At 39.4% G+C, this 17,078-nt stretch overlaps 4 protein-coding genes across 4 annotated transcripts; 2 read left to right on the top strand and 2 right to left on the bottom strand.

Moving 5' to 3' along the window:
• Positions 1–451: 451 nt before the first annotated feature.
• LOC122037931 lies at positions 452–1,597 on the top strand. The gene has a single exon (XM_042597424.1). It carries the CDS (start codon positions 452–454, stop codon positions 1,595–1,597), a length of 1,146 nt encoding a protein of 381 aa, XP_042453358.1.
• Positions 1,598–3,767: 2,170 nt separating this feature from the next.
• On the bottom strand, positions 3,768–5,564 carry LOC122055145 (pheophytinase, chloroplastic-like). Its single transcript, XM_042616531.1, has one exon. It carries the CDS (start codon positions 5,343–5,345, stop codon positions 3,894–3,896), a length of 1,452 nt encoding a protein of 483 aa, XP_042472465.1. The 5' UTR covers positions 5,346–5,564; the 3' UTR covers positions 3,768–3,893.
• Positions 5,565–6,189: 625 nt separating this feature from the next.
• On the top strand, positions 6,190–8,422 carry LOC122055156 (putative F-box protein PP2-B12). The gene is made up of 3 exons (XM_042616543.1): positions 6,190–6,553; positions 6,887–7,005; positions 7,860–8,422. Exons 1-3 carry the CDS (start codon positions 6,281–6,283, stop codon positions 8,287–8,289), a joined length of 822 nt encoding a protein of 273 aa, XP_042472477.1. The 5' UTR covers positions 6,190–6,280; the 3' UTR covers positions 8,290–8,422.
• A 1,218-nt stretch (positions 8,423–9,640) lies between these two features.
• LOC122055136 lies at positions 9,641–16,809 on the bottom strand. Its single transcript, XM_042616522.1, has 24 exons — positions 16,534–16,809; positions 16,216–16,433; positions 16,010–16,115; positions 15,788–15,889; positions 15,446–15,505; positions 15,293–15,371; positions 14,945–15,092; positions 14,232–14,355; positions 13,925–14,105; positions 13,772–13,800; positions 13,512–13,660; positions 12,489–12,591; positions 12,261–12,356; positions 12,123–12,172; positions 11,881–12,004; positions 11,544–11,606; positions 11,363–11,422; positions 11,123–11,284; positions 10,928–11,001; positions 10,763–10,856; positions 10,418–10,554; positions 10,254–10,334; positions 9,973–10,078; positions 9,641–9,878 (listed from the first exon to the last, which is right to left on the bottom strand). The coding sequence occupies exons 1-24, from the start codon at positions 16,705–16,707 to the stop codon at positions 9,807–9,809; spliced, it is 2,592 nt and encodes an 863-aa protein (XP_042472456.1). The 5' UTR covers positions 16,708–16,809; the 3' UTR covers positions 9,641–9,806.
• Between the last annotated feature and the right edge of the window lie 269 nt (positions 16,810–17,078).

Here is a 17,078-nt window from a genome sequence, read left to right as displayed (position 1 = left end):
TTAAAATGAATAAATAAATTTATACGGTTAAATTTACTAATTAATCAAGCTTACTAATTTTCTTATCGAGTTTAATTTTTATACATTTCGTTAGAAATTTTAAATATTAAACTGATTTACAAATTAATTTATTATATATTTTATTAGGTGTATTTATACGTGACAATTGGAAGATAAGATAATAAAGTAGAACATCTTAAAAACAAATAGGGGAAAATAAATTTCTTCAAAAAAAAAAAAAACCCGCCTCGAAGTAAACGGAACGGATGATTTTCTGTCAGCTATTGTAGAGCCAAAAGGCATAAGCGGGGTCTAGTCAAGCGTTAAAGAGCGTGTCCTCAGACATTCCGCCCTTCTCTTCCTCCACCTCGCTCCGCGCCCTCCGCCAGCTCATCTCGCCGCCTCCGCAGAAAAGGAGAACTTACGGAAATCGCATTAGCTACCGCTCGCGATGGACTCCGCCGCCGCCGACTCCTCCGCCGCCTCTTCCACGACCTCTCTCCGCCGCGACCACCACCTCTCCCCCGCCTCCGACGCCGCCTCTCCTCCTCCGCATCCTCCTTCCCCTGCCCGGATCAAGCTCATGGTCAGCTACGGCGGCCGCATCCAGCCCTGCCCCCACGACGCCACCCGCCTCTCCTACGTCGGCGGAGAGTCCAGGATCGTCGCCCTCGACCGCTCCACCCGCCTGCCCGCCCTCCTGGCCAAGCTCGCCTCCCTCCTCCCTCCCCCTGCCGCCGATCCACTCGCACTCAAGTACCAGCTCCCTGGCGAGGGCCTGGACGTCCTCATCTCCATCGCCGAGGACGACGACCTCGAACACTTGATGGCTGAGTACGACCGCCTCCAGCAGATCAAGCCGGCCGCGCCAAGGTTGCGCCTCTTTCTCTTCCCCGTCCGCACCCTTCCCCCGCGCCCCTCCGCCGCTCTCCTCGACGCCCTCCTCGCCGTCCAAAAAACTCCGTCCAGCGCTGACTTCCTCTTCGATTTCGATCAGGACTTCGTTCCTCCACCGGCCGTGAAGGTTACTACCAAAGAAATTGCTCCGCCGCCGCTTATGGTGTTTGACAGTCTTCCTCGCGAGGCTCCGGCGAAACCTAGTCTGGCTAAGGCTGATCGGCATCAACAGCAGCAGAACGACACTTCCCTTGATTTCACCGCCGCCACCGTCGCGTTCTCCTCTGAGGAGATCCAAAAGATGAAGAAGATAGCAGCAAATCCTCCACCTCTTGAGCACCAAGTTCTACGATTTCCAGAAAAGTCGGCTATGTCTCCACATCCGTCGGCTCCGTACTGCTGGGTGGGGCACACCGGTGGTGGGGCGTCAGTCGCCAGGTACGCATCCTTTGTCCCAACCGCCGATCTCACCATGTACATGATCCCAGCGTCGCCGGGGGGCTTCTACGCACCGGCGGCGTCGCAGATGGCGGTGGAGCCGTACTCGGCGGTAACAGGGGGGCAGGTGGCGTACGATAGCACGGGGCGGGTAGTTTTCCACCCGAACGTGGCGCCCACGTATCCGACGGTCACGAGTGTCTCCGCGCTCAGCCACGTGGACGCCGTCGTCAAGGCCCTGCAGCCTTCGGAAGTATCATAATCACTCCGAGTCTAAAATAAACTTGGGAAAATTTCATTTCGCCCATTTAAAATTTTCTCATTTACAAAAATATGCATAAAATTTTGAAATTATTAAAGTACTTTTAAAAATTTGTAATTTCTCCATTTAGTTATTAATATTGTTAAGGATGTCAATTGTATTAATAAGCAAGGGTGAAATGATAAGAGCGTTAAACTTTTAAAGGTATTTTGATGATTTAATATACTAAAAGATATTTCAAAAAAAAAAACGTAGTGAAAATTTTGTTTGAAATTTTATTAATCAGTTTGTCGGTTATTATTACTAGTTGCACACGTTGTTTAGGTACTTTTGTTGGTGGTTTTGATTATTATTATTTTTGTTGGTGATGTTGTTTGTTGTATTTGTTTGTTATGTAGATGGATGGATCTTTTGTTTTATGAGAAATAAATGTGTATTCGTATGAGTAAGTTTTTTTTTTTATTATCCACGAGTTGGAAGTTATAATAAAAAACTTTTAAATTTTCATCAACCAATAAAATATTATAAATTGATCATAAATTTACATTGCAAATACTGAAAAATAGAAAAATATTCCAAATGTAAATAGAAAAATATTTTACGAAATAATGAATTAGATGTTGTAATTGCTGGGGTTGGACTGGACGAGGAGATCCTTGAGAGTTGTGGCCGACAGCATTAGCTAAAGGGATATTTTGAAAAGAAACCATCGTTTCATGATATGGGAAACCTAGATATTATCACTTGAACTTGTCAATCAAAAAAGTAATATGATAAAATAATTTATTATGTAAATAAAATAATTTACATGTATTTAATGAATATAATAAATAATGATAACAAATTGGCAAATGAACGTGAAACTTTGTCGGTAAAGGCCATCGTTCAGCTGCGAAACCCGGATGGAAACGCGCAACGATATCATTGTGTCAGTGTTGAATGAAGCATGTTTCCTAAGTTTACGGTGTCAATGCTCTTTGATCCGGTCTGAGATTAATGGATGGGATGACTCAGTCAAATAATTTTTGACCGTCTAGTTATAAGTCAAGTCGGTCTTCTACATATCGATCTTCTATGACTCGAGCTTTAATAGGCTAACTTTCTTTACGTCAACGCTCACAATGCCAGGTAGCAAGCAGGGAAGTTCCTCCAACAATGGTCTGAAAAAATTCAAAGAAAATATTAAGTGGACAGCCGAAGCGGAACTCGATTTTGCTGGGTAGACGGTATTCAGATGCGACTCGGACTGAATTGATTTGAAGTCTTCTTTTAGGATGAATTGATCCAAGTTCCTTTTAACCTGACTTGAGCTCGATCTAACTTGATCTGAGTTCATCCTGATCAAACCTAAAATCAGCTTGACTTGAATCGAGCTCATCTTGAATGACTTGACTATGCCACGTGAGGGATGGTTGCTCCTAATTTTATGCATTTAAAAAATGTGATAATCTCAGTTAGTACTTGATTATATCTGAGGTGATCGGTTTGATCCCACGGATATTTTTCATTGACCAATAGGATAAAGCGTACGCGGCACCATGACCACGGGGATCTAATATTAGTATTTGATGCGTTGGGAAAAAAAATGAATATCTAAATTTAATAAATTATTTTTTTATTCTAATGATGTATTTTTAAATAAGGAAAAGGGTGTGTGGATGCAATTAAATAAAGCGATCAATATTTAAATGGTGGATTCGATTAAATAGATGTAGATTATGTGTGTAAAAATTCGTAAATCCTTTTTCTGCCATTATTGATGGGTTGCGGTCCTCGTAGGGTTAAAGCATCGTTTATCTTTCATCCCATTGGAAAGAAACATTCAACCGCAGTCGTCGTCCTACCTCTTAGGGAAGATTAAGTCCCATTACATTTTCTTTTTCTTAATCATCAGGTTGATCCGACGACATTGAGGAGATGACGGTGATTCAGGCGTGGTTTACAATTTATCATTTCCACTTTATTTTTGTAAAATTCAGCCATCCATATTTTCAATCAAACGAGGTTACTCTGTAGCTGCTTTAACGGCTTGTAGCTTTAACTGCTTGTAGACGATAATGTTTGAGATATTAACACTGACTTGGACACTTTTTCTGATATTATAGTATTATCGCGTTCAAATTTTTAAACACGTTAATACTACATATTAAAAAATAATAATAATAATTAAGTATTAATGCAATTCCCGTTAAAAACATTACGGATGCTCTTAATGAGATAACTGTTAGATGTGTGTATAGACATACATAATCATCTTACAGCCCTAAACCACCTTGGAGAGTAGGAGTCTACTAATTCATTTGGAGACTAGACCCAACACCTTCAGCAAGGTGGAGAAGGAAGAGACTTCCGATCCGCAGAACCGCACCCGAATCGACTTTCGCGATCCCTCTTTGATATACTCCAGCTCTTTCGAAAATCCTCGTCCTTCGTACTCAGGCTCCACGAGCGGCAGCGCGACAGAACCCTGAGAGTCGAGGTTCCTGATCCACCCTCTCAACAAGTAGTTCACCACCTCCGGAACCTCATCGTGCGGGCAGTGGCCTGCCGGTGTAATCTCATAGTAAGGCACCTCTGGCAACTGTTGCTTTACTTTAAGCCCCCAAATGGGTCTCACCCATGGATCTTCCCTTCCGTACATGAGACAAATTGGAACTCCACTGACTGCGCACCTGCCCAAGGACTCCTGAAAGGACAACTGCCCTCCGGGCGCAAACATGATCGAAGCGAAGGCCGCAGCTGCTGCAGGGTGTTCAGTCACTTCGATTATTTGGGAGAACACTTTGTCGATCTTTACCGAATGGTCACTGTAGACTTGCTTCAGTATGTCGCGTATGCTCTTGGGGTCGCTTATCTTCTGCCACACCAGTTCGGTGAGTCTTCTCACGCCTGAGGGCAGAGGGAATGTGCCGCTCCATGGGAACAGCTTGAACAACCTCGGAGATCTGATTGGATTGGGAAGGAATCCCCAAAATGGCGTCGCATTCAGCAAGGTCACTCCCTTCACTAGTTCAGGGAAGGATGCTGCAAGGTACAGGGCCACGTAGCCGCCGAGAGAGTTGCCGACGAGGTATACTGGTTCGCCGATCACCTGTTCGACGAAATGCCGAACCTGGTCTCGCCAAAGGTCCACCGAGTATACAAGCTCCCTCGCCCATGGCTCTGGCTCTTCTCCGAATCCCCAGAATAGTGGAGTATCGCCGTCGTCGTCTTGTTCGTGGGCGAGAGCAGGAGCAGGGTCTTGGGACGGCAAGGACTTGCCTTGCCCTACGAAATCCAGCGCCCAGACGCGGTAATCTTGGCCGAGGTCCTTCAACTGCTTCTCGAAGTGGAAGGATCCGACGCCGAAGCCGGGGAGGAAGAGCACCGCGGGGGCGCCGGTGTTGTGAGACCCAGATCTCTCGTAGTGGACCGCGATGTTGGGTTTCCACTCCCAGAAGGAGCTGCTGATCGGAGACGAACTCGCGCTGCGATCGGCCTCCTCCGGCAAGCTCGGTATCAGGACCTTTGCCGCTCCCTCTGCCTTCTTGGGCACGTCTCGGAGGCTCACATCGCCGTGGACGGCGTGGTAGTCGTGAGATTGGGAAGCCCGCGAGGGCGGGAACCTACGACCTTTCGAGGGCTTCAGTCCGGAAGATCGAATTACAGGCCTTCCGCCGGAAAGCAAAGCAGGATTGGAGCGGTCGGAGCTGGTGACGCTGCAGGGCCAGCAAATGGAGGAATGGCTCAAGGACAGCAGCGAGTCCATGCCTTGCCTGAATTAAGTAGTTTCGGAAGGGAAAACAGAGTGGAAGGAGAAGGAGGTTCAGAAGCGCGCGCCTGCTGAGCACAGAGTTCAACCTATTGGTTCTTCTCTTCCTGCCCTGCTCTGTTTATTAACCAGGAGAGGAGAGGAGAGGAGAGGAGGAAGAAATGGAGGGTTAGGGTCGTTGCTTTTGCGTGCACGGCAGGTGCGCTGCAGAGAAGTTTGCGGGCACGTTTTTAGGCCGATGGAAACCTTCACCGCCCTGACTCGTCTGGGCCAAATGGGCCGGCCGGTCCTGGACTAGTCCCTTCAGCCTCGCCAACTACCTCCGCACACGCCAATCCCTCCGTGTTGGAAAATTAGTCAAACCAATACAGTTTAAAATAATTTATGTAGGTATTGTCCAATAAATTTAAAATTGATCAGAAAATTAAATTTTAAATTAATTTTAAAATATTTATTTAAAAAAAAATTAATTATTAAAATGAGTTTAAATAAAAATTCTATAAGATCCTGCAAAATTGAAAAATGAAATGAAAGATTATTAATCCTTCTTTATATTATCTTTATGTGTTATTGAAATTTAGTTGGTTTAATTTATCGATTGATTTTATCAGAGAGTATGAAGCACTGATTTGTAGTTATGTTATCACAAAACAAAAAAAGTGGCAATCATTTTAAACAGATAATTTTAAATAGAAAATTCTAACGAAATAAAATTGTGATGGTTTTTTATATCATTGTTAATTATTAAAAAAATCATTCACCTGAAATAAAGAAAAATAGAGATGGCGCGTAAGACCCATTTGCGTACACCACATCATGCCCCACCGGCTCACCCTCACCCCTTTCATCCTCATCGTGTGATCTATATATACCGGGGGAGGTGAGAGGGCGAGGCGCATCGTGATCGCGCTCGCTGGTGCTGCTACATCGACATGAAAAAGGAAGACGGGTCGGGCATCGAGAAGCTTCCTGAGGGCTGCGTCTCCAACGCCATCGCCCTCACGTCGCCCCTCGACGCTTGCCGCTCCTCCGCCGTCTCCACCGCCTTCCGCGCTGCTGCCGACTCCGACCTCGTCTGGGACCGATTCCTCCCCGCCGACACCCCCGCCCTTCTCTCGCGCGCTCTCCATCCCGTCGACTACTCCTCGAAGCGCGATCTCTTCTTCCGCCTCTCCGACTCGATTCTCATCGACGGCGGCAAGATGGTACCGACCCCTTCCCCTTTTCTCTCTTATTCAGTTTTTTTTCCACTTCCATCAATTCGATTCTTCGCTTGTTTCTATTCCACTCCCCCGTTCGTCATCCCCGATCGTTAAATCTAAGATGATTCCTTGACCAATAAAGTATGAATTGATTTTTTTTTTTTGATTTTTAAATCCATTTTAAAACAACAAAACAACAGCAACTACAAAAAAAGTTGATCGGCCTTTTCTTTTTTAGTTTTAAATTGTGATCCTGGGCTCGTTTTGCTTTCGGCGGCGACGTCATATGGAAGATTGATTCACGAATGGTGTGTGTTGGGGTTGGTTTTGTCGCAGAGTATGTGGTTGGAGAGATCGAGTGGTGCCAAGTGCTACGCGCTCTCCGCCCGAGCCCTCTCGATCGTGTGGGGCGACACGCCTCGGTACTGGCGGTGGATTACTTCGCAAGATTCCAGGTGATGCCAAAACGAAATATGAGTTTTATTTATTATCTGTTTGTTCGTTTATGCCACCCAAATTTCAACTCATTTTATATCTTATCTGCATTTTTTTCTCGGTTCCTTTTGTTCTATGACTATGATATGTGACAAACAGTGCGTGGGTAAGTAAAAAGAGAGATCAGGTAAAAAACAAAAAAAGAAAAGAACTGTACGGTGATTATTTAACCCGTAGGAGGAATTTGGTTTTATGTTTTTGGTATTTAGTTAAATGATGAAAATAATTATAAGTATGAATTTAATAGTAAAATGAAATGACAATAAGAATAGAAATAAAATCCATCCAATGATATGAGTTTGATTGATTTACATAAATTAAAAATTAATTTTAAATTATTATTCTAAAATTCATAATTCAAACATTATCTTTTATTCTTCATCAACCAAAACATCCCTCAATTTAATACTTATTTATATGCCCAGTCGGCATAGCGTGGATAAGGTGAATGTGATTCCCATGCTAAAGAAACATATGTGATTCCCGTGCTAAAGAAACATGCCAGAGAACTTTTATCGGTAGTGGCAATGTGGCATTACCATGGATATTTATTGGAATGAGAGTTATAATTTTTTTTTTCTAAACGAAGGATGGGGATAGAGAGGGTTGAAATTATAAACGTATGATTAAGGAGAAAAAAAGAGTTGAAAAAATTTTAGGTACGGCAAAGTTTCCGGGTAGGCAATGTATCAATTAAGTAATATATGTAAAGATCATGACCATGAAATGCATTTTAATAATTAATTTTGATTTCCACGCTCTTGCTTCTGCTTCACCTTTCGCCTTCCCCTCACCAGCTCACCTCCTTTGTCAGGTTTGCAGAGGTGGCCGAGCTGGTAAACGTATGCTGGCTGGAGATCCACGGCCACATCCAAAGCAAGATGCTGACTCCCAAAACAACCTACGCTGCTTATCTCATCTTCAAGCTCGCCGACTGGTCCCGCGGCCTCAACCACCCAACTCAAGAAGCCTCTGTCACGCTTGGCCTACGCTCCTCCGCTACCGCAGTCCCCTTGCAGCCCCGTAGCGACGACGTGCGGGGACGGTTCAATCGAATTCGATTCGGACTACTGTCGGCGAGGGATGATGGATGGATGGAGGTAGCAATGGGGGAGTTTTACAACGAGGAAGGGGAAGATGGGGAGGTCGTCATGAGCTTCATGGATATCAAGGGTGGGCATTGGAAGAAAGGTCTCATTGTCCAAGGAATCGAGATCAGGCCCAAACACACAAAGCACCACTAGTTCTGCTTAATTTGCCCTGTTTCAAAGAGATCGAGACAATATCCCAGATAATTTGTTTATTTGTAAACTCCTAGCCGTGGCTGCCTATTTCCTAAAGGGTTACTCTTAATAAAGATAAAAGAGAAATTGTCTAGATTAACCGGGTCAAATTACCAAATCAACTCTAAAATGGATGGGGCACGTCCGGTCTCTACACCAATTGCTGTAAACAACTCTCTAGCTTCATCTTCTCCTACTCTGTCTGATCCACAAATTTATCGAAGCATTGTTGGAGCCTTACAATATGTCACTGTCACACGCCCTGATATTACTTTTGCAGTAAATCGTGCTTGTCAATTCATGCATGCTCCAACTGAACAAAATTGGGATAATGTAAAAAGAATACTTCGTTATCTCAAAGGTACTATTCTACATGGTCTTCTTCTACATCGCCAATCGTCTCGAGATTTACATGCTTATAGTGATGCGGATTGGGCTAGTTCTCCTGAAGATAGACGCTCTACTAGTGGATATGCGATATTTCTTGGACGAAATCTTATCTCATGGAATTCGAAAAAGCAACCTACGGTTTCTCGTTCAAGCACTGAGGCAGAATATAAAGCTATAGCAAATACAACGTCTGAGATTATTTGGCTTCAATCACTTCTCTCTGAACTTCATTTTGCATCAAATATTCCACCAAAAATTTGGTGTGATAATATTGGAGCAACATATCTCTCAGCAAATCCGGTCTTCCATGCTCGTACAAAACATGTAGAAATTGACTTTCATTTTGTTCGTGAGCGTGTGGCAACTCAACAATTATCTGTCTCTTATATCTCTGCTGAAGATCAAATTGCTGATATATTTACTAAGCCATTATCCAGACACCGTTTCAACAAGTTAGCAAGCAAACTCAACGTTAAAGATCTCCCGTTAAGTTTGTCGGGGGGTAATAAAGATAAAAGAGAAATTGTCTAGATTAACCGGGTCAAATTACCAAATCAACTCAAATTAAGTATTAGGATTATTCTAATAATTCTGTTATAATTATTAGAATAATTCTCAGAATAATTTTTAGAATTATTCTATTATTTGTTAATTGGTTAATTGACCGAGTACTTGTTTAAACCCTATATATTGTATTGTCCTTAGGGCAAATATCAATGAACAATAGATTTTATTACTCTCATGTTATTTCTTGCTCTCGCTCTCTCCCTCTTCTTCTTCTAACAACTCTCTCTCTCTCTCTCTCTGTATATATTTATAAATATTTCATTAGATTTGAGGGTTAAAAGTTGTTTGTTCTTGACTAATAATTTTTTATAGTTTATTGTAGCATCGAGTACTTCTGTATGGATGACCAAACTCATGATACATTAGGGACTTTATGTTATTGTGAATAATTTTTTAAACATAATATTAATAAGTAGTGGAAATCATGTTGGATTGTTGATAGCCATATGCCCAACAATGAATCGATACACTTATTCAAATGTGATCGAAAATATCCAAAAGTAAGAGGCCAAAAGAAAAAATTAGCCAATGCAATGGCCGAGCTTGAATGGTTCACCAAAAGCTCCAACGTTACCGGGACGAGAGAACACAATCTGTATCACTCAAAAATAAATCAGCATCAGCCATGTAGCCATCAAACTGATTAACTTTTAATTTTTCCCACTGTTTATATATGATTTCAAATACCTGATAATCTTCGAGCGTGCATGACTTGAAACCAGAAGCACAGTAGATGAAATAGTACTCCCAAGTACGCACAAACTTCTCATCAAATCCCAAGGCAACGATTTTGCTGAAAAATCAAAACGTCAAGAATTATGCCAAACAAAACGCCAAAAAGATTAGAGAAAGAAGAAATTTGTTATTTAATCTCTTGATTCCTTGTGATTAGATTTCTGTTTATGTTCTCTACTATTATTAATGTGCTATCATCTGTGTAGTCATCCATATATAAAATAGATACTTACTCCTTATTTGCAAGTAAATTGTTCCTCCAGCATATGAGAGTCTGATAGTAATGGATGCCAATATTCTCGATGTGCTCAATGCTACAAGGTGAGCACACACATGAGGACCAAAAAGAATAGGTAAATCACAATATGCATGTGTATAAGTTCATTTTGGTCGTCACCATAGTTTAGATGAAGTAGCCATCGCTGTTGTTATCCTGTTCAGAGAAGGAAGGCATCCTCCAGGAAAGATGTACTCCTTCATGAAGCCAGAGCTTCTCCTGTATTCATCGTAGCGTTGATCTGGAACCGATATGAACTGTAAGGTATGCAAAATCAAACTTATTAGACTCTGGACAGGTGAGATTACTTGGGTGTTTAACCTCCACACATATATTATTCGACTCTTCGACTTCTTTTTAAGTACTTGAGATGGAAGATTGAATAGAAAGTAGAAGTAATACAAGATGTAATTTAATATTAAGATAATCTATGAGAAAGTGAAAATAGTAACTAACTGAACAAACCTGAAGGACCAATATGCCATCTGTAGATAGAAGTGACTCGCAACAACCAAAGAAGTCATCTATATATTCGTGGCCTACTGCTTCAATCATCTCACTGCAACTACTATCAGTAGAGAACTACCAAATACTAAGATCAAAAAAGTTGTGAGTTATAGTTAACAATACCATGAGATGATTCGGTCGTATTTGTGATACTTTGGAAGTTGACGATAGTCCATCAATATGAAATTAGTGCAGTCCTGAGAGTAAGATTTTTTTGTAAGAATATGTCTTGGTCCAAACAAAAGGGAGGAGTATTTAATATAACAATTCAGCTTAAACAATTCTGACGGACTATATAAGTTTCTGAAGAATACAAACCTCAAGTCCTGCTTCTTTAGCTCTTCTTTTGGCAAATGTTAGTTGCTCCTGAGATAAGGTGATTCCTGTATATCTGCAGCCAGTTTGCTTTACAACCTCGATTGCTAAACTTCCCCAACCACAACCAATCTCCAAAACCTCATGCTTCCCCTCAACTTGGGCCTTTTTTATTGAAGAAGATAATAAGGGATGCGTTAACAATGAAATAAGAAACACAAACAACTAAAACAATATGCTCACCTTTTTAATTAAAAGAGAGATCTTGCGGAGCTGTGCTGTTTTCAAGTCCTCATTCTGTGTCTAGAAAATTTTGGGAAGAAATTTTAGATTCTATTGAAGGAATCACAATTCTATGTAAAACTTGTTAGCAAAAACAATGCAACAGTGTAAATAAAGCAAAATAATAATAGTAGTTCCGAACCTTGAAAATGGCACAAGAATAAGTCATTGTCTCATCCAAGAATAGATTAAAAAACTCATTACTCTGCCACAAAATGAAGTAAATTAATTCCAATATTATACTCAGATAGTTAAGAACGTTTTTAGGTCATAATCATTCTCACACACTAGATGATTCTATTGAGGTAAATGGCAGTTTATACTAACCATATTTGCATGTTAACCTACTTTGTAAACAAGACATCCAATTTTACCAAATAAATTAAAGCAATACACTGAACATGCTAAAAACTCAATTAATAGAGTTACAAATATGAAATAATTTATGATGAATGTAGCAAAGTAGACTGAAGTCTAACCAGATCGTAATGACTAGAGATGTTACGACGTGCTTGTGTTATAGTGTTTTGTCTCAAGGAGTGTCGAAAGAAGTATCTTGCTGATGAAACTCCTGCTGTCACAAGTAATGGTGTCCACCAGCCTCTGATCATTTTGTTGAGAGAAAAAGTTTAGTCAGTGGAAGCACGCAAAGTTTGCATTTTAGTACATATTGACAGTAGTACATTCAATGAACTAACAAGAAAGCAGTGCATGGAGAAACCTTAAACTCTTTCCAAGAGAATTTCTCAGTTCCATGTTGGCAATAAGAACCTAGAAAATACAATAAAATTAACAAAAAATGCAAGTCGAGTGGCAACAAACTCTATTCAATATTTTAGCTTGTCCACTTGTAATTTACCAAAAGAAGATCCAAAAGACCATTTTCTTTATCAACAAATGATAAGTATCCATTTATGTAAGCATCTGCAAAACCTATATCTGCGTCGATAGCGATCTGTCAAGGTAAATAATGAGTAAGATTTTGGCACATATACATATCTCCATATATTAGAATAAGGAATTCTTAATTGATCTTTAAACTAGGATTTTATTTGGGACAAGTCAAATGTTATATAGAAAACTGAACCTTCCAATAGAACAATGGATTATGAACTCTAAGAACAGCCTTCTTGGTATTATTCCTTGTTGCTCCTTCGTAGATGTAGATGTTGCCACCTTCTTCTAGCAATCTATAATTATGATATATCATGGCATCAAAATGAATTGCAATTGTGAGGTCTAAAAGAGTCACTGGATAGATGATAAATAGTTTTTGGACAAGCTCATGTGAATGATATTCATCTCAATTGCTTGCACCCTTATTTGTAGCAAATCATTTATTACTTTGCTAATTAAATTCTTAAACAAGATTAATGTTGTAATGGAATTAACTTGTGTGATTAAAAATTATAGAGATAAAAGTAGATTAGGAACTCAAATGTCAATGAACAATGATTTAGTCTCTTTTGGTTAATAGCTATAATTGTGTTCCTTGTCTTTTAATAGGAATATTGCATACTATGTCAATTTACTATCTCATTCTAGAAAACAATTAACTACTCTTTTAAATTAATATCAAATTTTTTATTTAAAAGCATCAACAAGAAATTCTTTTTTACACACTATCACATTGTCATCATCAGATTGTGTTCATTCAAACTATTTTGGAGTAGCTTACGTACATTAATCTTATTTCTCTATTGAACTATTTACAAGAAGCAATGAATGTTCAAATTCATTAATTCATTTTGAGTATAGAGTTTATAAGTCGTTCTTGAACATAACCATGCTATCTAGACCTATTTCTTCTTCTTTTTGTTTCCCTTCCATTGATTAAGGTTTCACCTAGTGGAATAAAGGTTTAGTTATGGTTGTTGTTGGTGTATTAAAGTTACACCTAACATAGGATTTCGAATATTAATATTTTTATTTTTACCATTCTGGTATCTCGATATATCCATCTTAGCATTTTCATCATTATCATATTACTTTTTGTATGTGTTACTTCCTAGCAATCTAACAACTCTTCATACACTTCAGTTAAGCAATCGATCTTTTCCAATATTTACTAATGATGGATCTGAATAAGTAAGCGAATTTATGCACTTACGTCACACAACCAATTGCGATGTATTTTGTAAGAAATCTATTCACAAGAAATCTCGCTCCACATTCCATCAATGACGGTACCATGTGTTTTGGGTTTCTCAATAGAACAATGTCATTTTTAACCACATTGTTTGCAGCAGCAATCCCAGCCTGAAGAGTATAGAATGAATGTAATCCATGATATTTGTCATTTCATTTATCATCTAGTGAACATAAAATATGACTAAGTGAAATTCAAATACAAAAACATAGGTGAATTACATTCAGCGCATCCTCATGGAAGCCATAACCTGCAAATCACAACACACACACTCACAATAATATTAAGGTCTCTGAGAAAAAGTTAAAATTAAAGGTTAATGAAGTAAATGAGCAAAAGATTCATGTTTTGCTTTAAGTATAGTTGCATTATACCTTCGTATGCTCCAGAGAACCATATTCTTCTTTTACCTTGTATATTTTCTAGCTCTAAGGAAGCTTTTGAAGCTGCAACAGAAGGTAAAGGATGCCCGATGCACCATTTAAGTAAGCTATGTTTTGGTACACGTTTGGGGTTTAGAGTTACAAGACATAGTTGCTTAGTTGATTGTAGATTCTGCAAAATACAATGATTATAATCGGTAACTCCTTTTGGCTAGAGGCTAAAACCAATGTTAAATAATTCATAATGTTAAACTAATCATGTTTAGCCAGTTGCTAAGTAAAAAATAAAATCACTGACCTGTAACACATTTAACCAATATGTTATGCACACATCATGTTGTGTTGTCCCAAGAAAGTTCCAAGCACTCCATGTCGCTGGGTTTTGCGGCATGAAACTTTTGTCATGATGAAGATAAATGTCACTGTGCATCAAGACATCGAAGACTCGAGCGGGTGAGAAAACAAAAATTTTGCAAAGACATGTATGTAATTGAGTTTGAGAAGGAAGAATGTGAAGTTCCCTCAAGTTTGCACTCACTAACATTTTTATGTGCAAGATGATTGATCACTGAATTGCAAAACATGTCAAAGTCTTATGTCTCAGCAATAATTAAAGATGAAATTAAATAAAATTCTCTATGTCAAAAGAACAAGAAGTTGTATTGTAATATATGAGTTTTATTTTGTGATTTAAAGCTCCTTTAGCCCCTTAAAAAAAGTTTTGAATCAATATTGCTTGTTGACTATTTTAGGAAGAAAGAATTAACTGGAGGTGAAAAAAGGTGTGCCCTTTGTTCGAAAACATATCACCATGAGAAAAACTAAGACACCATAACACCATTCGAAAAATTCACGTAGATTCAAAGCTATCATCTGTAGTAGAACTAAGATCATAGACTTTCAGCTAATAGTTAACACATGAACACTTTATTCTTAAAATTCATGGGCTTCTACGATTCGAATGGCTTTCTTGAACTTCTCCAAAAACAAAATATGAGCATATCATCATACCTATATACATACTGAAAAGCACCAAGTATCCTTGTTTCCTCAATTGTTGTTTGCTCCCCCAAAAGCTTTAAAGCATCCGGAGCATGAGTGCTAATTATGCATCCATCATATATATCTTTGGAGCAATCTTCTCCTACCACACAACATCCTGCCAAAAAGGCATTTTCAGGAACTAACTAAAATGTGCACCAGAAATTCAACTTGCGTAATGAGTTATTGTAGTTTCCCAAAAAGAAAAAGAGAAAAAAAAACATGATCGGCTCATTTTGTTCCAAGGCAATGTTAAACCTTTAAGTTTATCAATATAAATATCAATGATCATTGATTAGGTAACTGAAAGTAGTTTACCTGCATCAGTACTAAAAATTGATTCCACAGCACGCCCTGTTCTAATAGTACAAGATCTGCTCTCCAATTCTTCTCTTATCTGCTTATAATAAGCATCAATTTGGAGTCAAAAGCTTACAAAGAATGAGTTCTTGACTCGAGGAGAGGCCATACCTTGTCGACGTAGCACTGTGAACGTGACTTGACAGCGAGCCACTGTGGACGACCGAATAGCTGAAATGTGAATGGAAGCATTAGAGAGATCAGAATAAGGAAGAAAGGAAATGGAGAAACAAGGATGCTAAGTTGAATAAGCTCTAGCAAACAACAAAACTTCTGACAACACAGAAGATACATCACTAAGCATGTAACATGCAACTTATACAGTTAGAAAGCACCAAAAATTGTCTGTACAAATAAAGTGCTAAATAAGAAGAATGAAAATGTGGCAATGCATTACTTCATAATTAACAAGGTAGAAATAACTTCAAGAGAGAAAAAAAGACACATACGGACCTGAAGAAGGTGGTGATTGCGAAAGAAGGAAAGAATAGAATAAGCAGAGAAACACAATACTCCCTCAGAGGGGCATGACCAGATAGAGGCACAGACTGGAATCTGAAACATCAAATAAATGCATATCAAATACCACACAAAATAATAGCATCAGAAAAGAAAAGAAAAAAAGAATAAATTAAAGATTTGTCTAACTAAATAATTCAATATAGTCAATCTCACAAGATAACTCTTCTGAAACAGCTCAGAATAATCATGCGATCTGATGAAGTGCTCCAGTGTTTCACTGCGGTTCTTATCTGGATTCTCGTCGAGCTCCTCAAGATACCTAGGTGGTTGTCCAAAGATATTGAAGAACAGTTAACAAAACAAAAAAAAAAAATGACACAAAAATGACACACAAAATTGGTTGATGAAATTAAGCTTACTCAAGGACGTCGGCCTTGAATTTGAGAATTTCTCGAATCATTTGCCAAAAGTAAGGATTAAAAATATTGCCCTTTTGTGCAAACAAACTGGAGAAACCGTTGTGAGTTCCCCATTCGTATCCTTTGCCGTCATCTAAGCTCACAGAGAATGACATGTCCGACTTCTCCATCTCCATGCCGAGGTTCTCAAACAGCTCCATCATGTTGGGATACGTCACCTATAAATTCTCAAAATGTTATATATATATATTTATATTTTAAAAAATACATTTTTTAAAGGCAAAAGTAAGATTTAGATATATCATCGTATCTAGTTACCCGATTGAAGACCATGAAGCCGAGGTCGAGGAGGAGGCCATCCACAGAGACAGTCTTGGCATGGCCACCTAAGTAGTCTTCCTTCTCGTACAGCACCACCTCCACGCCGGCCTTTACTAGCGTGTAGGCTGCCGCCAGCCCGCTGATCCCCGCACCAACCACTGCCACCCGCATTGCCACTGGACTTCGTCTCCGGTGAACTCCCCTACCCAAATGTCTTACCGAGGGAGAAATATGGGTGCAAATTAACTGACGTAGAGAAAAGAGAACCAGAGAAGTGATGAAGGATGTGGAATGAGGAGAGGGGTTTAATAAGGGTACAAGGTTTGATTAATTAATTTATTTTATTACAAAACGTGAATCAGCCTTCAAATTTTTAATTTCTAAAATGTTTCTTTTTCTCTATCTCTCGTTGTTTTTTTTTTAATAAAAACAAAGTTTGAATTGTCTGTGACTGATGAATGACGATGTCAAATTGCAAACGGATGGCAAATTTTAAGACGCCGTGTCATCTGTGATATATATATATATAAACTAATATAAAT

This window comes from Zingiber officinale, chromosome 1B (assembly GCF_018446385.1).
Source record: "Zingiber officinale cultivar Zhangliang chromosome 1B, Zo_v1.1, whole genome shotgun sequence".
Lineage (NCBI taxonomy): Eukaryota > Viridiplantae > Streptophyta > Magnoliopsida > Zingiberales > Zingiberaceae > Zingiber > Zingiber officinale.
This window is presented reverse-complemented; position numbering and strand designations above follow the sequence as displayed.